The following is a 24,773-nucleotide window of genomic DNA, read 5'->3' on the forward strand; positions in this document are numbered from 1 at the left end:
CTTCCGCTGAAGAAAAACCTTTCCTAAAGGAATTGAAGAATACTGCCATTGAAGTGCATAGGTCTCCCCATGGAAATTGTCCCGCTCTGCCATACAGTACAGTCCATAACCACCAATTTTGATAGAAACAGCACCACCTACATTACCCATGATATTAGTCCTAAAATGTGGTTGCCTCAAGCAATACATAGAAAAATAGTTTTTCTATACAGCAGAGCAAAGAGACCCAGATAATTTATAACCATCCTGTACTGTATGAATCTTTTTTTGGTGAGTACTGTCTATACTTTCACAAACACACACACACACACACACACACATATATGTGTGTGTGTGTGTGTGTATTTTAATGGTGACTCATAAGCAATGTACCATATTAAAAAATAGAAGATGTTTGAATTGAGCTTTGCCACTGGCCTGGCACATGACAATATGTGCCACAATCTGGACACTTTTCACAGAAGGCCTCTTGCTGCACTATGAGCACTTTTAAGTTCCTGTCCAACATGACTGTCTACCTGTAAACCTGAAATGAAATGAAAAAGACATGCTCTGTAATAATATCCTTGTTCTCTAGGAATCACCCTGTACTGTTTATGAAAGAAAGCAATATCAGTCAGGCAGGTAAATAGAGAGACACACACCAATAAATAAAGAGCTCCTCTAACAATACCTCAAGTAGTTTTACACCCAAACTGGTTCATTCCTGAGAATTTGCTAAAAACACAGCAAGATGCCAGAGAGGGGTTTAGTCCTGGTATTATTAATCTAAGCACAAAAACTAAACAAGCTTGGACAGGTGTAGTTCTGAAGACACTTAGAAACGTCAGTTAGGACAACAAGCAATAAGCTCTGGATACCACATTGCCATCTTCTCATACTAGCCAAACCTAAATGTAAAATCCTTTAAGGATCATATAAAAGCACCTGCACACATCCATTTACACACAGTTTCCCTCAACTATACAGGTTACTATACTTATAAAGACTTCCCATAGGGATATCTATCTATCTATATATCTATACACACACAAGGACGATTAGAAAGTAAGTTTACCACACCAATAATACGGTGCGTTAATGTTGTAAACTTATTTTCTAATCACCCTGTATGTATACACATACAGTGTGTGTGTATATATATATATATATATATATATATATATATATATATATATATATATATATATATATATATATATATATATATATACACAGTGCCTTGCAAAAGTATTCAGACCCCTGACCAGTTCTCTCATATTACTGAATTACAAATGGTACATTGAAATTTCGTTCTGTTCAATATTTTATTTTAAAACACTTAAACTCAAAATCAATTACTGTAAGGTGACATTGGTTTTATGTTGGGAAATATTTTTAAGAAAAATAAAAAAACTGAAATATCTTGCTTGCATAAGTATTCAACCCCCACACATTAACATTTGGTAGAGCCACCTTTCGCTGCAATAACAGCTTTAAGTCTGAGTGATTTTGGCCCATTCTTCTTGGCAGATTTACTCCAGGTTGTTCAGATTGGTTGGAAGATGCTTGTGGACAGCAATTTTCAAATACTGCCACAGATTCTCAATGGGATTGAGATCAAGACTTTGACTGGGCCACTGTAGTTCCTCCCAAGCTTTAGTTTTTTTGCGGACTGAAGCAGATTCTCTTGCAGTATTTTCCTGTATTTTTCTCCATCCATTCTTCCCAATTATAACAAGATGCCCAGTCCCTCTGATGAGAAGCATCCCCACAGCATGATGCTGCCGCCACCATACTTCACTGTAGGGATGGTGTGTCTTGAGGCATGGGCAGTGTTAGGTTTGCGCTACACATAACGCTTTGAGTTTTGGCCAAAAAGCTCTATCTTGGTCTCATCTGACCACAAAACCTTTTCCCACATCACAGCTGGGTCATTCTCATGCTTTCTGGCAAACTCCAGACGTGCTTTCAGATGGTACTTTTTAAGTAATGGCTTCTTTCTTGCCACCCTCCCATACAGGCCAGTGTTATGCAGAGCTCTTGATATGGTTGACTGGTGCACCATTACTCCACTCCCAGCCACTCCCCGCTCCTTCAAAGTGATTGTTGGCCTCTCTGTGGTTTCTCTCACAAGTCTCCTTTTTGTTTGAGCACTGAGTTTTGAGGGACGGCCTTTTTTTGGCAGTGCCTGGGTGGTGTGATGCAGCTTCCACTTCATGATTATTGATCCAGCTGTGCTCACTGGGATATCCAAACACTTGGATATTTTGTACCCTTTCCCTAATCTATGCATTTGTATTACTTTATCTCTAACTTCTGTAGAATGTTCTTTGGTCTTCATTTTCCTCCAGATTCACAGCCTTACCAATGATCCTTCAACAGTGGGGTTTTTATCCAGAAAATGTGACAGCAACTTAATGGTTCACAGGTGGAGGCCAATGGTAAGGTAATTGTGTCCTCGTAAGGGCAATTTCTTTCATCCGTGCAAACTGGGAGCTTATACAGCACTTGGGTTAAATACTTATGCAAACAAGATATTTCAGTTTTTTATTTTTCTTAAAAATATTTCCCAACATAAAACCAACGTCACCTTACAATAACTGATTCTGAGTTTCAGTGTTTAAAAATAAAATATCGAACAGAACGAAATTTCAATGTACCATTTGTAATTCGGTAATATGAGAGAACTGGTCAGGGGTCTGAATACTTTTGCAAGGCACTGTGTGTGTGTGTGTGTGTGTGTGTGTGTGTGTGTGTGTGTGTGTGTGTGTATGTATATATATATATATATATATATATATATATATATATATATATATATATATATATATATATATATATATATATATATATATATACATACACATACACACACACACACACAAAACAGTACATAATAGAAGTTCTCAGGTTGGAAATCTGGCCTAGTCTAATAGTGTGATAAATATATACTCAATTCATTTATACACAAACAAACATACATATTTTGCCTTGACACACAATTCTGTCTGCAACACAAGACTTCTCTGAACCCCTATAAACTGCCAAATGCCCTGTTCTACAGTCCTGAGGAGTAACAGAGCTTAAAATCAATTATAGCTGCATGAGGTGCTATAGCTTAATTCTGGTGATGATAATTTTAGAGTGCATATATATACTTATGTATAGCTGGGGTGAACATTCTCACAGACCATTTTCAAGTTTGTGTATGCTGTAGAGTATTGTACTGTAGTCTGAAAAACAACCAAAGCACATTCCACTGAATGACTTGATTTGTTGAGTAATTATATAATAACTTTAGGAAAAATCTTTTGTAACAAAAGTTTTTCTTTTGCAGATTAGGAAAAAAAGTTGCAAGAATTAGATGTCTACAATTATTCATTTCAGCAATTATTTTGCAAAACTCCAAAAATGCTAATAACATTGACAAAAGGCAGCGGCCCTTTCGTTTTGAAAAAGATGTTTTCTAAGAAAGATTGTGCTAAAAAAGTATTTGTTTTCGAGAAATTTTCGAGAGAATAAAAACCGCCATACATTGGTATGTAAACATTGAGACTACAAACTCTGTGTGTGTCTCACACACATATGTATAATTGATATATATAATATATATATATATATATATATAGATATATATATAATATATATATAGATAGTATAAAGAAGATATCTTTAATGGAATAGAAGGAAAGGCGTGTAACAGAAAAATTATTTTAAAAACACCACCTGACCTTTCCAGCAGCCATGTTTAAAAATACTAACTCAGTTGGCAGCAGTTTTAATGCTGCTCCATCACATTTTTTCTTTTTCTCATCCTCTCAGAATTTCAGGTCCTTTTGGTCAAACACTATGCGGTTGGCTAAATAAATTGCAATCAAACCGAAGATAGTGGAGGAAGCAATGTATGCTGTAACAGATTCTGTAAACTGAACGATCATCCCCATGAAGAAAGAGGGGATGACTTGAGAGAGCAGAAAGGTGCTGTCCAGGATGGCAAAGTCCAAGCCGACGCCACGCTTCCCAAAATCCTCCTCCTCCTCACCATCACCACCACTGGCAGAGTTACTCTGGGCAGGGTAACTGCCTGCACGCTCTGGCTCAATGCACACATGTCCGTTTTGATTGTGGTTGTCATTTATGGTGCACTGTTCATCCGGAGTCAGATAAACAGACTCTCTGGTTATCGTGATTCCATTTTTAAGCAGATTTTTAGCTTTTGTTTTTGGCATATAGATCTGGAATAGACAGAACAGCACAAAAGAGTTACAGAAGCTATGCACTGAAGCGGTATAACTGTAGTACATGTCTACAGTTTTCACATAATACAGCATGTTGCATGTTTTCTGAAGTACTGGCACATATTAAAGTTCAGATTACTTAAATTCTGCTTAAATGAGCAAAACTGCAAAACTGTGAAAGTAAAGTAAGCCTGAAGTAAAAATTTACACTTTTTCAATTCAGTCACTTAGTTCAGAAATTCAAGCCAATAGATGCTTTAAAATTATTTTGACTAATTTGGTTTTGAACTAGTTCTTAACAGTCATTAATAAAACATTTAACATAATTGAATAATTGATATTGAATATAATTCATGACATTTGTAGTGTTTAGTCTATGACAGGGCTATTCTTCTCCAGAGGACTACAAAATAATGGAGAAGTTTAACAAAATAAAGTATTAATAAAATAAATATTTTAAGCTAATTTTGTGTGATATTAAAATGTGATAACATGACCAAATACTTAATAATAACATCACATACATTAAAAGGGGTACTTAATGGGTATTTCTTCAACTTAACAATTAATAACCCACAGAATTATTGAGCCTGACAAACAATTTATTTTATTTTGTTAATAAAACAACCATATTTGCCGACTTTTCCTTTAGAACAGCTGTGCAAACCAACCATCAGAACCAGGAAGAAGAAACACATTCAACAACAAGAAATTGCTGCAACCAACAAAAACCAACCAGAGAGAATAATGCATGGGGTTGTGTGTCATATGTAAGCAATAAGTGCCCACCCTGGAGGGTCTCATTGTGCTTAGAAATTAGGCAACTGCTGCGAAAACAATTTTTGTACATTAGGTGGCAGACGGATATCTGTCAAGGTAAAAAGAAACCATGAGAGCGAAGCAACCTACCTCGAGAGTGGGGGTTAAATTCTCATTTATCACACATTACCCCGTGCACCATTTTTTATAATCTCTGGTGAGCACTCTTTCCTGAAGTGAAAGACGACAGCAACTAAGTGAAGTACGGCTGGAATTGCTTTCAGTTTGACAGTTCACGCTGGAGTCGCGCTTTGTTGCTGGTGTTAATGAGCATGTGTTTTCCATAATAACTGGATAGTTATTAAGGGAAATATCAGCTGGAAGAGCCAGTTGAAAAAAAATAAAATGTTCACCAGTTATTATTAACAAATAATGCACATCCTACTGTACACAAGGTTGTAATTCCATCTTGGGTTTTCAGGGACATATAAATCATTAGAAATTGAGGAAATTACAGCCTTATTATGTACTGTTAGATGCAAACTCTTCCTTATGTAATCAGAGGTTAGTATCCCTTCTGCACTTACGTCCTTTTCCTTGTGGTAATGACAGGTCAGTGTGTAGGGCAGGGTCTGTAGTGTGGCATAAGCAAATCCGGTTAGTGCAGACATCATGGTGACCAGCACAATGCTCTTTGAAAGGCAGATCACCAGTGCAGAGAAGGTGAAGCTGACCATGCTCGCCAAATATACTCTCTTAGACCCAAACAGTTTGACAAGTTTACTCATGACTATTGAGAAAAATGTTGAGGTAGCACATTGCAGAAACAGGCCCAGGCTCCCCATGCGAATACCTGGAGGAGATCAAGCACAGCATTTTTTTGGTTTAATTTAAACACTGGCTTCTTACATAACAAGACCTAAACAAAACATTAAACCTATTTAAGTGCCACTAGAAATGAAGAACATTGAAACCTGCTGATCAATTCTTTTCACAGCCTGTTGTGGTCATTTTAATCTAAAGTCATTTCTGATGTAGTAATCACACATGACAAGTTAAAAAATCTCTTTGCCATTGACTTTCCTGAGGATTCCGAATCATGCAGGACACTGTTGGACACTGTGAGATACAGGACAGTGCCTGGTTTTGATATAAAGGGACGTCACACAAGCTTCCGCCAATAAAGTAACTCTTGCTTTATACATCATTGTAAAGCTTTCATGGAATTACAGATTTTTTATGTGAAGTTGCAAAAATGTGTAAGCAGCACTCTACTGACAATAATATGTCTTTACACAGCTCAGATTTATAAAGATTGTCCATTTCCTTCTTTGTAAGATTATTATGCACAGCATATGCAGCAGGATAATACAGCATATGCTTAAAAAAGTACAAACCAAAACAATAACAATAGAGAATACATTTACTGTATATTTAGTAGGCATGTGATACATTAAAAAATAAGCCTATATTTACCACGATTTTCAAGGTGTGGTATCCGTAGCACGATCAACAAGTACAGAGAAACTGCAATTGACAAACCCAGGACTGGAAGACCCAAAAAAAAAGCTGTCTAACAAGGATGAGCAATACTTGAAGATAATATCCTTAAGGAAAATAAAAAAGACAAGCATTAAAGTGTCATCAGAACTGGCAGAAGGCACAGGTGTCGTCCATCCATCAACAGTCCAAAGCACCTTTGACCATTGTTCCATAGTCCAATTTCTGTGTTCCTAAGCATATTTTAGCCTTTTAATCTTGTTCCCCTTTCTTAACAAAGGTATTCTTACTGCAACACATCCTTTAAGTGCTGATTTCAAGAGTGACCTTCGTACTGTTGATTTGATGGACAACGACACCTGTGCCTTCTGCCAGCTCTTTTGTCAATTCAACGCTTGCCTTCTGTCTATTCCTTAAGGATATTATCTTCAAGTATTGCTCATCCTTGTTAAACAGCTTTTTGGGTCTTCCAGTCCTGGGTTTGTCAATTACAGATGATGTTTCTCTGTACTTGTTGATTATGCTTCGATACAAAATCGAGTGATGCTAGCTACTTCACTCAATTCAAGGCTGTTATAACACTGTGTAACACAATTTTTGTTCCTGGGTAGTAAGTGTTATTTCCTAATTGCTTATGCCTCAAAAGTATAGAAAATGGCTATTATTCCCCACAGACTTTGCTTTTGTGACCAGGACAGTGATATTTCAAAATATCACTATTTCCAATGGGAAAACAGGCAAATGTGTGTCTTTTCGTTCACATAAAGTCAGAAAAAAACAACATATGAATCCGAATTAACATGCATTTATACTAAAGTAATACAAAAATGACTACAAAAGATTTAGAAGTGAGTAGTTTTTCGAGATTTACGATTATACTGTAAATACAGTATACTTTTGAGGCATAAGCAACTAGGAAATAACACTTACTACCCAGGAACAAAAAAAAAAAATTTGTTACACGGTGTAATAATAGAAAACACTAGTGGAGGCTTTGAGTAAATTGTCGATGCTCATAATGCATCAGAAAAATGCAACATGTCTAAGCCTTTTGCACAGCAGTGTCTATCTATCTATCTATCTATCTATCTATCTATATATATATATATAAATGGACTGTGGCTAGAGTTCATGATTTAAAGTTCCATTACACTCATTTTTTAACCTTAGCTACTCATTATCTGAAACTGTTACCTTCATCATAGCGAAGTCTTGATGCGGTTCCTGGTGCTGCACTGGGGACACCTTTGTAAAGCCCTTCCCCAACAAAGTCTGTGTAGAACAGCATGAAGGACATGACGGCCATCCAGCTGCAGAGCTGGGCTACACACAGCTGCTTCATGACCCGAGGAATGTGGCAGTAACTGCGGTAGATGGCGGGGGTCATCGACCAGCAAGTCCGTAACATGCAAATCAAAGGGCCCGACCTGAAGACCCTCAGCTTGCACTTGAGAAGGTAGCAGCAGGAGCGGGAGACAGACCTGGATCTCTCTGAAGGCTTTGGTTCTAGCAGCAGGCACCCTGAGGGGTAGGTGGGCTCCTGTGAGACTTTCATGGTGACAAAGACACTTAGGATGAAGATGAAGGTAAGCAAGGAGAAGAGACACTCCTCTTGACCACCGAGGTAGGCAGAGAGGTAGCTGTCGGTCCAGTTGATGGCTGGGAGCAGATAGCCGATGCAGCCGCCCAGGCTGACCATGAAGGAAAACATGGCAAAGGCTTGCCCACAATCCTCCTCCTCCCGGTACAGGTCGGAGAGCAGAGCTTCCAGCGGGGTGAAGCAGACCTGGCCGGAGAAATCAAGTAGACCCACTCCCAGAATGAGAAAGGTCACATGCATAGCCTGTCCGCCCCAGCTGAAGTTAAAGGCGAGCATGTCAGCATGGGGGATGATGAACAGGGCCAGCAGCACCCCCAGAGACAGCAGCCAGATGAAGGGTCGTCTCCGGCCATAGCTGCTTGTGCAGTGGTCACTGGCTGAACCGATCAGAGGTATGAACAGGAGTCCCAAGACTGGCCCAATCCCTGTAAATAGAGAAAGCAGTTGAAATGCAAATCGAAAAAAAAAGAGCGGATCATAAGCAACAACAAAGCATCTCCTGTGGCACTGACTGGGTAATGCATTACGGTATTGTCAAAAATGAACCTGATCTGGAATGCACACAATAGGTTTGTCAGATTAAAACTATATACAACAGCAACCAAAAGCTAATATGGCCACCAAATAGTTATTTTTCATTGGGATGCCAGTAAATTGAACTTCACCGAGAATCACAGAATGCATTTGTTTACCAGTTATGAAGTTAGTATGTCAAGACCTTTGATCTCCATTACCAAAAAAGTCACATGACCACAATAAGGAATCCATATGGTCTTCGGCAAGGTCACATGACAATGTCACCTGTATCTCAAATGACTTCCGCTATGCTTTCTGAACTATTAAAGGCGTGGCGGACTATCTAACTAAACATACCTACTGTTGTTGTTATTATTACTAGATATTATTATTATTATTGTTAGTTTTTTATTATTAATATTAGAAAACGTCGTACATGAGAAAACAAGTGCTAAGGATATATTACATTTTCCAGTCCCAAGAGATGATTTCTGATACTGGAGCCAAAGACATAATCTTTATGCTGATAAATGGAACAAAAAATAGACTGAACCCTTACTGTCTGGTTAGGTGATAAATATAAAGATGATGGTTAAAAATGGGTTGTATACATACTTCTACTAGAAGCAATTAGATCCAGGCTAACAACATCGAGTGGAAATCATCCTTCGCTGTCAGGTGGTGCTGTAACATTTGCTTCTGGGAGGCCAGTGGTACAGAGGCTAGGTCCTCATGTTTCATTCTCTTTGTGGGAAAAGTTAGTCAGTAAAACACCTTGGCAATATTAGAGTACAAGTTGCATACAGTTGTGTATGCAGAGTATACAGGAATGGTGATTTGTCAGTGTTTCCAGCATAAAGTGATCAATCTCTAAGACATACAATGTACTCTGTTTATACACCAGATCACTTTTATTAGTTTAATGGTTTTATAGATTATGTTTTAAAAAGGTAGAGTTGTGGAGAAATATGTTTGAAAGGGCAGTTTAAAGGGCAGCTGACATTTCTGAAGTCTGCTTCAACCGGTACCCAAACGTTTGCCTACCGTGCAAACTACAATAACTCTCCAGTATGCTAGTCTATGACCTGCAATAGCAGAAAAAAACTCTCACCAGGGTGTGCAAACATCTAGGTACCTGAACACAATCCAGATTCAGTACAGACTGACATGAGAGTGGACTCTAACATCATACCTCAGTGGTCTCTTGCAGACAGAGATTGCGCAACCTTTTACTCATTCACAATTTTTCAAAAGTTCTCTGTGTCATTTGTCAGGCTGGTGTTTGCGTGAAAACGCATGGAATTTGTTTTGATTATATCAAAAGCTTTTCATAACCCCATTGGCCTTTAAGTGAATAAACTACAATAAAGACTTACTGGCAAATAAGCTTTTAGTTGCATTAGCGTAAATGTATAGACTAGCCTGTAAAAACTGTTTAATAGTTGAGGTAAATCAGGATATTTGGCAGCAGTTTAAGTCTTTTGTTAGTTTCAGAGGATTTCTGAAACCAGATGCAGGATATTGCTAGTTTTGCAATAACTTTGGCACTCCCCCAAAATCAATGATGAGGAACTACAGTAAGTGACTTGATAAGTTTTTAGGTCAATGCTCTTTAAATAGAATGGAATTTTGTTTTATTCATCACATTTTTAAGCATCTTGTTTTACACATAGCTGTGTTAAAATATAGATTTGACAATAATATGTTGTATTCTGTATATGCTTATACAGACTGCATATACATATTCAGGTTTTAGGATACATTTATTAATACTTCTGATTTTGGGGGGTTTACTTGATAAAGCCTGATCTTAACCCCTCTTTTTTAAAATGAAGGTTAAATTCACAAATATTGTACCAAAAATCCCATGCCATATTAACTAATTTCTAAGAACATCACCACATGATTTCCACAGATTTTTCTTCCTACTGCGCTACATGCAGTTTCTAGAGTTCAACTTAACATGGGATAATAAATAAAAATTAAACTTGCATATCAGGGTTGAAAATACCAATCATATTGCAAAGCAGTTTCACCCAATTCAGGTTTTTCTACAAGCTTTATTAGCCCCATTGTATCAAGCTCAGGTGGGTCTTATTAAACCCTGCATATGGACACTCGGTCCAACAGACAGCCTCCCTACAAAGAATGTATTTTATCACACAAGGGCTAAGGGAAAAGGTGCACGACTTCTAAGTGTTTAGCATGTCCTGCCAAACACAAAATGCTCAGCTGTCCCACTGTAGTGAATCCAGTCCACTACATGAATCCAGATCTCCACATTCGTTCCAGATGGGAACTGTTCCCTCTACTGTAAGGCATCTTCCCTGCAGGATTTCAGCTAGCTTTCAGGTTTCATGTTTCCTGAAGTTGTGCCCTTGACACACAATGCTCACCTTTAAAGGACTGAAACATCAGCCAGTCTCAGAAAAAAAACTTGACAAAAACCTCAAGAAAAATAAAAAAAACACAAGCTGGCTGCCATACCAACAAGAAACAACACTGAAGATATAATTTCACTGCCTGGTTCAAACTACCAATTATTTGTTAGCTTGTCCCACGTATCTTAGAGCTTTCATACAGACTGATCAACACCTTGTGCTAAGGTATCAGACAGAGCCATCCTATTCACTTCTAAAACATAACCAGACTTTACATTGTTCAACAGATGAAAGGGCCCTGCTGCTTACAGTAATTAATTTCATAGCAAGCTCATCAAAGGACCTGTCAGTCAAATAACCTGTCCAGTACAATGAAGCCCTTTCATCCATTTCAATAGCCCTTGGTCTACCTTAACTGAATGAAGAATAACCCCAAAGATAAAGATTAAAAGCACACCTTGCTGCCAGTATCTTCTACCAGTATTACTCATGTGTGACTGCTACATGCTAGTTAAAAAAAGTTGGTTACTTTTAACTGTTTTCACTATCAGCAACTGGTAGTAAGGCTGAAGCTAAAAAGAAAATAAAAAATTGGACCATTAATTTATGCAAACATAGAGGATTATAAAGGTAATCTCATAGATGGCTTTCGATTGTACTTATACAACTATATTTCCAGGAAGGCAGCCTTTTTTTCAATAGTTTACATACTCTCTGACAGGCACTCTAACTGACACTTATTTCTAAAAAATCTGTCTCATCCATATCCTTTAATCTCCAGAATTAGAGCCTCCATAAAGATGTTCCTCAGACCCAGTGCACACACATAAGTGGGTCCTCATTACCTATAGGTCAGACATTTGTAAAAAGAAAAAAATGAATAAAGTCAACAGTATAATAGACTATATCTAAATACAACACAAAAGATATATAGGAGGCTAGGGGTCCATGATAAGAGTTTCAGAAGAATCCAGGCAGGGTTTGTTTTCATGCATGAATGTGACAGACAGCCTCCCAATGTCTTGGGTTACGTATGAATTACGGTATTGAATGGAACAGCAGCATCATTCACTGGATCAGCAACTTCATGCATACAGCTTCCTGAGCTAGGTTACTGATCGAAAGCTTCACAGTTGCACTTTCAATTTCTAGGCACAGAATTGAAAAGTCATGGTTCAGAATGGCTGCAAGTAGCCATTTAGAGGAGGAGAATGGTGAGGCCAATATCAGAAGGCCTCAGCTGACTTTAGGGGTTTGGAGTACTAACTTCTAATGATATACCACTTTGGAGATAGCTTCTTGCAGGTTAGACTTGCCAAATACTGTAAGTTCTCATGTCTTTGAGCAGGGGTCCTTGAGGCCCTGAGTCCTCCTGGTATTTGTTCCATCTGTACCCTCAATTATCTAATTGGACCAATTTAATTTCCTTCATCAGTTAATTAATTACTGACACCTGGAGGTCTCCGGAGCTTCCCTGCAAGATTAACGTTCTCTGCTTCCAGTGCTCGGCTTTGTGGGGAAATAACTCACGTTATTAAAGAATACCAATTCAGACATATGAATACATCTGAAACTGCAAGATACTGTAAATTAATGAACATATAACAATTCTGTTAATACATTATATGCATTTCTGATTACCTGAAAAAGGGTCATCCAAATTATATATTGCATTCCCAATTAAAAAGAATTGGTCTGAGCTTGATAATCTCTTTTGCCTTTTTTTTTTGCAAAAGGAAAACACAATTAATGTATTATTAATATTGACTCATTATATTAAGTTAAGTTCATAATTGTATTAATAAAAGAGCAGTTTACATGTAATCTGACTAGTTATCTCTACAGTACAATACATCATAATCACTGCATATTTATTAGGAAAGAATGACTTGTTAATGAATCACTCCTCTTTTTCACTTTGTAATTACAGCTTACCTAAGACCATCGTCATATACTGCTCTTCAACCCCCGCCTCCAGGAGTAATGGAGGAACATATGTAATCCCAGCTGCCACACAGATCTCCAGGCCACAGGTCAGGAAATTTAGCAAGACAAGATGCCACTGCAAGTTGCATTGAAGCATATTTAGAATATTCTTTTCCCTGGCAGCTGCTACTGGGAATTCGGAAGACCATATGGTGCTTTCAGCGTTCCGGTACTTTTTGGCCGAGACACTAGTAAAGCAGTGATTTTTCTTATTGATCCTGATAGCTTCATCCTCGAAATGGCATGCTGATACTGAAATTCACAAAAAAAGGAAGAGACAAGATAAGTTCAGGACAATACCTTTCTATCCAACCAATTCTACTTCACAAATAGCAAGTCTACTTACAAGTTGAGTCATTGGAAGATACTGTATCTACCACAGGGTTCTCCCCAGGAATTATGTATAGTTGGGTGGCAAAGCATTATAGCCAGGAGCACTTTTAACAGAAAAATAAAATTGCCTTACCTTAAATATATAATAAGGCAAATAATTTGAATAATGTTTTTTCAAATACATTTCTTAACTATATCAGGTTGCTCTTTTTCATCATCCATTTCGGTTTGGTCATTTCCGCATTCTTTGTCACTTTTTTCTTTGAAAATAATCACTTATTTTTTTAGCAGTCATTTGAATGTTTCAGCCTCTCAAAGTGCTTAAAATGGAAAACCCACCCCCTTCAACTCTGATTGGTTAAATGTAGTGTCAAGACACAACACAACAGTAATGTGGTTCAAAAAAATTTTTTCACCCAGCATGTGCAGCTGATCTAGTCTACTAGCACTGCAATCAATCCTTATCGGTACAGGCACTGGGTTTTTCAGCCCGGCAGCGACAGCCACTTAGTCAGGTGGCCTGCCCTGCTGAAAAAGCCTGGGGAGAACCCTGCTACCTGATCCAGATTAGCAAGTCATTTGTTTTTTTAGAGAAGCAGAAAAATACCAATCAAACAATCTGATATATACTGGATTCATATGTCTGAAATAACAATGGGTGAAGCAGAAAGTCCAGTTTAGAATTGAAATGCTTTGTAAAGTTAAAAAAAAACAAAAAAAACCAGCATCCTAAATTACAGTATTGGGAACATTCTGATGATTTCTGAAATGCAATGCACAACATGGAATGAAGTCTTAAAATTAATCAAAACAGATCGAAACGTTCCATTTGCAATGACATGACAATGGAGAGTGTAGCTTGGTACCCATCCACTCTCAACATGTGTAAAATAACTGCTAGAAAAATAAAGAGATATTCTATCCCGCGATAATTCAGGAATGTGGTTAATCACAGTTAAGCAATGTTTACAGTAAATTGTACACATTATATTTTACTCTATAACAGCCCTTCACTAATTCACTGTTTTCATACACAAGTCATCAAATAAAAAGGATATCAATATGAATATTCCCTCAGATACAAAAATACAGTTTAGCTGACTTACATAAAACGCTGCTAACTACTGCCATTTCGAACACTTAAAACCTTTTTTTTTAAACGGTACTTCACCCTTGAGGCCAGGGTGTTACTTATCACTGGAACTATTTTTTTGTAAAAGTCACACTGCACATGAAATAAAGCACCTAAACCATATAGGCTAAGCTTTTATTGTTGGAAGTTCAGAGGACAAGAATGATTCATCCTGTAATTTGCGGTTTGGCCAGTCTGCAGCATGTCAATTTGTGCTCCATTCTCTTTTTCTGCTTTGTGCTTGTCCGTGACAAGAGCTCATATCAGAAAGAGGCTTTTCATTGTTCTGGGATAATCAGTCCATCAATGGATTTTCCCCCTGGCATGTTCTTTTTTCTCTCAAGAAACATCAGTAGTTTGTACATTTTGAATTCCTATTGATTTTGGAAACTTCAAACAGTAAATTTGACCCATTTAGAAACTTGTGTCAACTGCTTAGGTTGCATCTATTCTTCAAAAAAATGTATATATTTAGAGTATTGCAGTAATTTAATTGGTAATGCCGGATTTGAGTAATTTATAAATTTGTGATCCAACTATTTGGGTTGTATCTTTCTTCTTAGCAGTTCTCTGGTTGTTTTGCAAAAAAAATAAAAATACTCTAGTTACAGTAGTAAAATTTATGATCTAACCGCTTATAAATAACAATCTGGGCCATGGTTATATCTGACCTTCTACCAAGTTTCTGGTTGTTTTGTGAAACTGACTATGTGGACAATCAGTCATGTGCGTGCTAAATGTAGCTTATTTTACCCAATCCCCAACTTCAGCCTGTATCATAAGCAAGGAAATGCTATTGTCATTTCTGAAACAACTTCAGGAATTCCAGCAGGCAGACTGCATTTGCAGAGGATTAAGTGATGACTGATGACCTCCAGTAGGTAGACATGCCTGGTATGTTCATTAATGTCAGACGCTAACCGCGGAGACACGTTGTCATCTGGATAATCAAAGACATTCTTTAATTACTTTAAGTAGTCCCATGACTATAATGACTCAATGCTGGGAAGGAACACATCGCTTGCATGTACCCAGTATCAACCACATGCACGTTTGATATTTCAGTATTCTGTGTTCAGGCAATATGATGGCAGTCTGAAATCACTATCTGTTTGTATCAAAGGAAAGGTATAGCACATAATGCTCATTTTACCTGGAATGAAAAGTACAGTGCAACCTCTTTACAAAATTCTTTGACAGACTTTTCTAGTAGAGGTCTTTTGCATTTATTCTAATGAATTCAGCTATACACTTGATTGATGATATAAGTTTCTTTTAGTATTACTACATAGATGAAATACCTCTTCATAACTCAGCAATCAGGAGCCATAGTTAATAGACTGCACTGTTCCACCATAAAATGAAAATGCAATGCTTGTGAAATGGCATCATGGGAGCAATGTCCATACCACCTTATAAAAGGCAGCCATCTTAGCACTGTATCAATTAAATTAGAAATGATATGCCCATAATATACTGTAAACTTGTGACATGCAATACAGCAAAACCTCTATTACCCAAATTAATTGGGACTCTGGGGTGTTTGGGACTTTGCAGAATAACAAAGGGGTTTGTAAAATGTAAGTTGGTATTAATTCAATTCATAAAAATATTGATGGTTAGTCTTAATCACAGCTTATGACATGAGTAGAAAATCTAGGCTTGCGTGCTTTATAATACACACCCCACACACACACACGCATGTACGCACGCACGCACGCACGTACACACACACACACCCCACACCCACACCCACGCACGCACGCACCCCACACCCACACCCACGCACACACAACACAAACACACACACATACACACTCCCTTGCACTTTTGCAAGGTTACAGTACAATTATACTGAAGTGATGCTCAACTGCAAAGATTTCAGACAACGAGGCACCAGCTGTACAGTTTACAGTTTATATCAAGCATCTCCTGACATATCATGGGATCTGCAAGACAAGCTGCTTTGAAGGACATCTTTAACAATCTGTCTCAGATTTCATAACCAATGTCAATGAATTGAAAGCATGCATGCAATAATTAATGGTATTACAGTCTCCCCCACCATTCAAACCAAGTTTTCAGTTAAGTCCAATTTTATTTCAGATTTCACTTTTTAGGATTTAATAAGGGATAGGCAAACCAGAAATAAGTAACTCACACAATAAATGAAGGGGTTTGTAAATATACCATGACCCAGTTGGCTTGTTTCACTCACAATTTTTTTGTGAATTTTTTTAATATATATTATATATATATATATATATATATATATATATATATATATATATATATAATTAACTCGGCTGGATGACTCAAAAAGCCATTGCAGAGAAACAAAGTTTGGAATGTGGAGGCCCCAAGCAATTGGGCAAAACCTGCAAGAGCTCCTGGCAATGCGTTGTTGATGCTCAAAAGTGTTAATAATGCATCTGATCAGTGTGAAGGTGCTGACCAGTACTACACTGACTCAAGATTGAAAGTTGCTCCATCTTGTGAGAAATAGCACAGCAGTTGTAGTTGGCATTTTACCTAGGATACAACCAATTTACTCACAATAACAACTTTGAGATTTATTGAAGAACCATTTTGTGAACTACAATGAGCTTATGGTCATGTATCACAATACAAATGATACATACTCTAGTATGATACGCTACCCAATGAATCGATACACCCCTACATATAAATAGTCCCCCTTAACAGTAATAAAAAATATGTTGGTTTGTTGTTTTTATTAGTTCCCTTTTGTTTTTAATTTGGGATTTACACATTTTTCAAGTCCGGTGCTACTGAAAATGTATTTATATTGCTTCTTCCTGGTACCTCTTAACTTCCTGTGCTTGAGGTCACTTTGTATGACTGCATCTTAACCTTTGGAGAGATCCTGACCCACATCTACAGGAAGGGATTTGGTACCAGGGTGTAGCAGCACATGAATGTATAAAAATCTATAGTAGCCAAGAACAAAAATAACTTCAGCACAAGAAACAAGGCATTAGTGATAAAAATGCATTTTAAAGCATTGAGACCTTTGAGACCTTGTCAAAGACAAATTCCAAGGACTGCAGAAATCTCATAAACAAAGGATGAAGTTAATGTTACAACAAATGGAGTCTGTCATGAGGCTTTCCAATGAAAATCAGTTGGATTCCTGATTTTCTGAATTGACGACGAAGAGTTAAACTATAGCAATCAATCTATGAAAAGCCAGCCCTTCAAGAGCTTTTCACACCCTTCATATCCCATCTCATCAACCCATAGACGCACTGAAAAGAGCCCATCGGGGAATCCTTAACGTTCCCTTGGTCAGACACTGTGCAACAAAGCCACCCTCCCCCTTGCCCAGTCTGAGCCATTCGTAGCAGTGCAGCTGCAGTGCATTCTAAAAAGACTCTACAATCAAGTGCTGCAGTCAATTGTCAATCATATATTTCTTTGCAACATAAGATTACTCTCCACCAGCAATTCACCCTGGGGCTCCTCGAGGCACCAGTCTCAGATGCTGTTTTCCCAGGGAACTGTAAGGAATGGGAACAGCTTTATAGGTGTGTATATATACAGAACTGAACCCCTCTATCAAATGATTCCCATTTATTTGAAAACTTTAGGCAGAAAGGTACTGTAAGTTTTTGTTTGATAATGCTTAGAAATGCTTCAAATATACTATAACCTGCAGCAATGAAGTCAGTCTGAACTACATCACACTACACACATCAAGTAATTAGATATCATGTTTCATCTGTTTCATTTAAGTATAAAATACAAGCAAAGAACCAATAATAATACTGATAGTTAATTTCTGTTTTACTATGTTCAAGAACACACTAAATTCAAATCAATCACAGCTATATATTCCTCATGTGATCACACATTTTTTCATTAATTAAAAAATAGACTCAGCAAGGGTAATTCCATACAAAGAAAAAAAAACAAAAAAATGTTTGTTCTATTATGTAGGAATTGAAACATTGACAAGCAAGTACTTTCAGGAAACCTATAATTTATCTACCTGCTATAGCAATTTGCTTTCACGTATCTTTTAAGAGTTGAAAACAGTTTTAACGGCCCAACAAGCGCTACAAAATAAGCTTTGTACCAGTATGTAACCCAATACATTTGGCTATCCAGGTCTCTCAATGAAGCTATCATTAACATTGGTTACTCTGACGAGGCTGATCCTGATGTGTGGATCACTGCAGCATCTAATCAATTGTTCTGCAATGACATCAGCAAAGCAAGACTATTTTTTAACAACTATCCAGCTAAAGCTATCGGTTACTCTTGGCTCAGTTTTAACAGCTGCTACAAGGCACTGTACAGGCTGCCCAAAAAGCATATCTCATTAACTTTTAAGACAATAAAACAAACAGGACATCTGCAATGTATGATAAGAGCAAAGACTGTACCTGTGCTTGAAATTCCTGACAGCTCAGACAGAACCCAACAAGCCCGTTGTGTGATCTCAAGCAGTGGAGCAGCAATATGTATATCCCTGCCCTGCCTAAACTGCCACAGCTCCCCTGGGCTTCTGCACAACCTGAGCAGCCCTGACATCTAACACTCTGCTCAGTTGTGTTTTCTGGGTCATTCATCCCTTGCTGTAGCAGCGGTAGCAGCAACACTTGTAATAAGCCACTATTATAACTGCAGTTACAGTTTGTGAAGAGGGCTCAATTTTGCCTGCTTTTTACAATGTGTGTGGACAGATGCTAAAAGATAAGATGAGGATGATGCTTGGGTTTAAATTCTTTCTAAAGGTTAATGGTGAGTGATGGGCTGGAGGGAATTAGGAAGCAGATATATAATCCATGAAGCTTGCAGACTTTAAAAGCAGTGCTGTGTTTTGGTTGCAGGGAATAACGTCACACTAGGGGTCAGCTGAGCTGTCACATTGAAACTTGTACAGTTACAGTGCAAGTCAGTTTATTGCATTATAAAAAAGATCTTTCTGCGTGGCCAGCCTAAAGTCACAATCCCATTAAATGTTTTAAATCCTAAAACCGAACGCTCACACACAGACACAGCCCTCTCTGTGTGAAAACACAGCGCACTTGAAGAATTCTACTCTCCTGAGATACTGAAAGCCTGTCAAGCTGGTTCTGGGCTTCTAACACAGGCCAATCTGTAACAAAGAACAAATTCATATCAATGCTGCTTCAAACCCCCCTCCTCCACACAACCCCCAAAACCCTATACAATCATCCCTGACCTGGTATCATGTTTAACTGCTTTGCAGAAACACTCCCCCTTCATCCCCCTTCAGCTCATTATCAAAGACCGTGAAACTGGAGCTTTTATGAACTCCATCACAAGCCTATTGAAATACACTCTGCAATAACCAAACTGTTCCCTCCTTGCACCAAATCAAGTCCTAACAGGGTCTAATTCTAATTCAATAAAGAGGACGATCCACAAGTTTTCTGATGCACCGGTAAATTAATTAAAGCTCAGGCCACAGCATCAAAGTGTGCTGCCATTTAAAGAAAGCACTTAGTAAGCCTAGGCAAATCAATACAGATACGCTTAGCTACTGCTTTCAACGCTTGAGAAGAGAGTGTTCTAAGCTCATTCTGGATGAGTTACAGCTCTAACACCAGACTTTAAAAGATGTCAGTGTTCAAAATATAATCCAGTGCAGGCCAGCTGAGATCATTTCATTTTGCTTCTTCACATGGGACCGAAACACAAGGCCAAGGTCACATAGTAAAACAAAGGGTCAACGTGAATTTAGGGCACCTTTGCTGAAGTGTCACAACTGACTAAAATGGGCACCATCCACCACAAGGAGGGTTTCTATTATAGGGAGAACTTTCAAAACTGCAGAATGCAGCATTTTCAAAGAAATGTTCACTTCTTGATTCGTTGCTTCTTCATTTCAGTTTGAGTTTTTTTTTTTCACACCAGGAGCACAAAAAAGCCAAGTGATGGTCTAAATACCCTGTAGAATAGCATCTCATTACAAAACAGTTAAAGCAAAAACAAACAAGCGTTCTCAAGATAATAGCCCCTTTTACAGCTCAGTAAAGCTTAATAACACTCAGGTAGGCATTTATTAGAGAAAAGGCAGTATATGATAGGGCTTTAAATAATATTTGCTTGGCATTACAACAGCCAAGTGTTAGCAGTAGGCGTGTGCAAAATGTGATATTGATGCCGCAGACTTTAGTACCTGGGTGTTTACTCCAGACCTGTACAATAAAGAGTCTGCACACTTCTGGCCCATACCTTAATCAGATGATCTTTGGGATACATACAATCTTATAGCCCAGTCGAGAGACTGCTCCTTTAACTTACCTAGCACGGTCCATATATCTTCTGTTCCTGAGCATCTCAAACAGAATGCTTTAACCACATTACATTACAATAAAGTCCTCTAGATAAATGTAACTGTCTGATAACTTGCGCTCAAGTACTTCCTAACCAAGTTTCACAATTGGATAAGCAGTTCTATATTTTACATTCTAAATGTAAAACTCCAAGTGTGACATACGCACAGGTGCCTCCATTATATCCTTGCCTGGAATATGCATCTCCTGTGGGGCATAATTCTAAACAATATTGTATTGAATAAAGAAGTTCAGTGCTTCCTGGTCACCACAACCTGTATCTAGAACAAAACTCATTTAAAACACTTCTATACCACATACCCTTTGCAAATTCTAATAGATTATTTATAAGTTCCTACCAAAAATAAATCAGTCAAGGGATATACAACCATGCAAGAAGGTTTCGGTTCAGTTAGAAGTAGTTCAGGAGCATTAACCACTCAAAAGTGTTGAAATGCTGCCTGAGGGCACTCAAAACAGTGGACTATTTGACAGAGTCTGCACTTGTTGCTGGTTGCTTACTTATGCAACCACACAACCCATCCTTACCAAAACTGATGAACTACAACAACTGAGTATCTGCACAACTCATTTGGACTGAAACGTATCAGCTTTGGCTGGAATTTTAAATGTGGCTTAAGGGCAATTACGTGGACACATTCATGCAATGGCACCCTCGGACCAGCCAGGTGGCATAACGGTTAGCAAACATGCCTCTGGATTACTGGGTCATGTGTTCGATCCCTGAGCTGTCTGCATACCTCCTTGTTAAACACAAGACAAGCAAGGCAGTGCTGCAGTCCAGGCTTTTCGACAGTTTCACACCCCAATGCGTTCTAGTAAGTGTAATCCTGCTGTGAAAGGTACCTGAGACAGGTAAAACGTACCAGAATGCATTGCAATGCAAGTTCAAAGGCTGAACTGTCCCAAGTATGGTAACCCTAATCAGAGACCTCCTACTCAATGTGTCTGAACTGAGAGAGACAGGTGGAAAACAAGGATAGCATTGCTGCTTGCTGACACCACTTACTAAAATAACAAAGTATCTATCAAAATAATAATAATAATAATAATAATAATTCTTAAGTGAACAACACAGGTATGCACTATTGTCAAGTTTTCAATTTTTTAAAGACAATCCCAACTGCTGTACTGTTGTAATATGTAACTATTTATAAATGCAGAACTGGCACACAGTGTCTGTAGGCTGAAATTAAGAAGAAAAGAAAATTAATACAATTGTTTTCTTAATGGACAGCCAAGTAGCTTAACTAACTGTTTAAGGGCATGCAATCACGTTTTTGTGTTTTTTTTTTTTTTTACAGTAAATCATTCCGAGGCAAACAAGACCTATTGCTAAAACTATAGTTTCAATGAATAGCCTCTAAATTGAATTCATGCGCGTGTTAGAATTCAGCATTCAATCATGCACTTATGAGAAGTTATAAACACTCTCGAAACATCGCTCCAGCGGCACCTCCCCCACAACTACCAAGTGTCAAAACAGCAGGGGGTCAACCAGCGCCAATGAGCAGCGCTTAACACAGCCGAGTCTAAATGCTTTTTTTTTCCAGAAACACTGTTTTATCATCTATTATTACAGTAATAACAACCCACAGTTGTCGTTATCCTGGAAGTTAGTCTAAATTCACCGTACTCCCTAAAAAACAATTACATTGTCCAAAACTACGGAACAGAACACAAATTTAACATCAACGGTAAACTGATGCGATGTGTTTTTCCATAGGCTACATGTTACGTATCTCTTTTGCAACCGTGCCGAGCACACAATAACGCTGTGGACTACAGCTATGTTGCGGGAAGCGGAAGCTATTACAACAGATACACTGGTTAATTATTTACTTTTATTCATGTTTTAAACTGTAGTTATTTACCGCAAACAATAGTTTTAATCTCAGTTCAAGTACATTCATTATGTATTACCTTGTGTTGGTTTTGGGAATCCATGCAGCTCAAGTTGTTCACTTTCCTCTGTTCTGTCTGAACAACTTGTGGGAAGGTCCTAGAATGACGTGGAAAGATTCACGGTATGAAAGACCCAGCAGGAACACGGATAGAAGTCATAAAGAGAAACACTGATTTCTTTCTTTCTTTTTTTAATAACCACATTGATAGAAAGTAACGCGACGTTTACAGTAACGTGTAAGTTAAATGTCGGAAAGCTGTGTGGCAGTGTTTATAGTTATAGAAACCCCCCGCCCGTTGTCTGTTGTCAACAGTAAGTTCAGTCACATTAACAGTGCGTGCGTGTGTGTGTGTTAATATTATATATATATAATATATATATATATATATATATATTATATATATATTATATATATATAATAATATATATGCAAGTTATATCAGATATCTGTGAAAGGGTCCTCAACAACCTCAGGTTCCTCAGGAGTTGTTGCGTTCCAGTGAGTCTGTCCCACTGACTCTTGTAGTGACTGGTGCTCCACAGGTCCTCGCCATTCTACATTGTGCTGGTCGTGAAGCCAATAGTCGTATTTATTAATAAGTAACTAGCCACAGAGAGGATAATCAGAGTGGTACTGTGAATTAAGATGAACGTTGAATAAAGCCTCCCCTCCCCCTACGGCTTCCAGCTGGGACTATGCATTTTAGGGCTGTGCTGAAATTGTAAAAAACTGAATCTGGTCAGCTACAGTAATATTTTGTGAATGTATTATAAAAAGCTCTGCTTGTTGTTATATATATATATATATATATATATATATATATATATATATATATATATATATATATACACACACACACACACACACACACAAACTATTTAGTGATATATTATTCACCATACATTTATAAACCCTACCAAAATATGTATGTGTATATATTTGATTTTCAGAGTCACATTTATACATATGCTATAATGGTCAAATGTACACAGACAAAACAGGTTTTTCTTTTTACACTGCAAGTCATCTATTATAGCAATTGTGTGACAAGTTCTATTGACTTTTTCTTTTTAAGGTCATTCATTTTTATTTTTAAAAACTCAATTATGTGCCGTTTCAGCCTTCAGTGGAATATAGTATTTAGTGGCAGGGCTGTGCAGCAAATGGGAGTCTTTGTGACGTTTGTGCTGTTTCTTGATATCACAAGATTAAAAGGTTTGGAAACCCAATGAAAGTGAATGGAAGGTAGATTCCACTGATACCAGTCTTCTGAGTGGGTACAATCAAAAGCTTTAATTATACTAGCAAGGGAGATTGTTGCCTTCAAGTAAAATGCATCCTCTAGTTATAGCTATTATGTAAAAACTGTTTTGGTTATTCCTTGTTTAAAGGTCTTGCTTTTTAATTGAATTTTGAACCACTTATTTGAATCCCTGGAAATAATTTATTGTAGGAAATGCCCATATTGTTTGTTTGAGCAGTTCCTAAAATTACTTGATTAGTGTTACCATTCAGGGACCTGAAATATTGCTTAAAGGAGTGATAACCAAGTATTTAATATTATGTAACATAATCATCACAGAGAATTGATTTAAAGAGTATGGGGCTCATGTATATGGGTGATATTCAGAAACATCATAATTCTAAGGTTTCCTCCCTTAGAAAGAAGCTGGTTTAGATTCATCCACTGGAAAGGTCGAGTGGGTTGACAACATGTACATTTGAGTCCACTGCAGAGGGATTACTGAAATTACTAACTATTCTTACAGAAATATCAAAAGAAAACCCTATTATAATGATAACTACAGGGTACATTGGGTATACAAGGAGTTGAAGATAAGGATGTGGTATTTCCTTTTTACGCTCCTTGACTTATTTAATTTTTTAAGTAATTTAAGTGCTGCTTCCACTTTGAGAATGACTTTAACTTAGTCTGTCATTTGGCTTGGCAACGGGCTGTTGTGCTGGTACTAGAATGGATTGCTGCAGTCTGTATTGGTTCATAAATGTTACAATGTGGTGATACTATATTTCCATTAAAGATCTTTTGCTTTGGAACCTGTTTGTTTAATTTGTGGTATATTTTTTT

At 37.6% G+C, this 24,773-nt stretch overlaps 1 protein-coding gene across 2 annotated transcripts; it reads right to left on the bottom strand.

Moving 5' to 3' along the window:
• Positions 1-3,663: 3,663 nt before the first annotated feature.
• LOC121320016 (solute carrier family 45 member 3-like) lies at positions 3,664-23,069 on the bottom strand. Of its 2 annotated transcripts, XM_041258122.1 has the most exons (5): positions 22,701-23,069; positions 12,912-13,214; positions 7,674-8,504; positions 5,567-5,832; positions 3,664-4,217 (listed from the first exon to the last, which is right to left on the bottom strand). In XM_041258122.1, exons 2-5 carry the CDS (start codon positions 13,057-13,059, stop codon positions 3,801-3,803), a joined length of 1,662 nt encoding a protein of 553 aa, XP_041114056.1. In that variant the 5' UTR covers positions 13,060-13,214; positions 22,701-23,069; the 3' UTR covers positions 3,664-3,800. The 2 variants fall into 2 exon arrangements, with proteins under 2 accessions (XP_041114056.1, XP_041114057.1); XM_041258123.1 differs by lacking the exon at positions 22,701-23,069 and having other exon boundaries at positions 7,674-9,339; positions 12,912-12,996.
• Between the last annotated feature and the right edge of the window lie 1,704 nt (positions 23,070-24,773).

The sequence above is a fragment of the Polyodon spathula genome, chromosome 8 (assembly GCF_017654505.1).
Source record: "Polyodon spathula isolate WHYD16114869_AA chromosome 8, ASM1765450v1, whole genome shotgun sequence".
Classification (NCBI taxonomy): domain Eukaryota; kingdom Metazoa; phylum Chordata; class Actinopteri; order Acipenseriformes; family Polyodontidae; genus Polyodon; species Polyodon spathula.

Excerpts from the sequence above, each read along its gene's own strand:
- LOC121320016 (XM_041258122.1), bottom strand. The coding sequence starts at position 13,059 with ATGCTTCAATGCAACTTGCAGTGGCATCTTGTCTTGCTAAATTTCCTG. Across the intron at positions 5,833-7,673 it reads AAGACTTCGCTATGATGAAG|GTATTCGCATGGGGAGCCTG; the intron begins GTAACAGTTTCA and ends GATCTCCTCCAG. Across the intron at positions 4,218-5,566 it reads ATTACCACAAGGAAAAGGAC|ATCTATATGCCAAAAACAAA; the intron begins GTAAGTGCAGAA and ends TGTCTATTCCAG.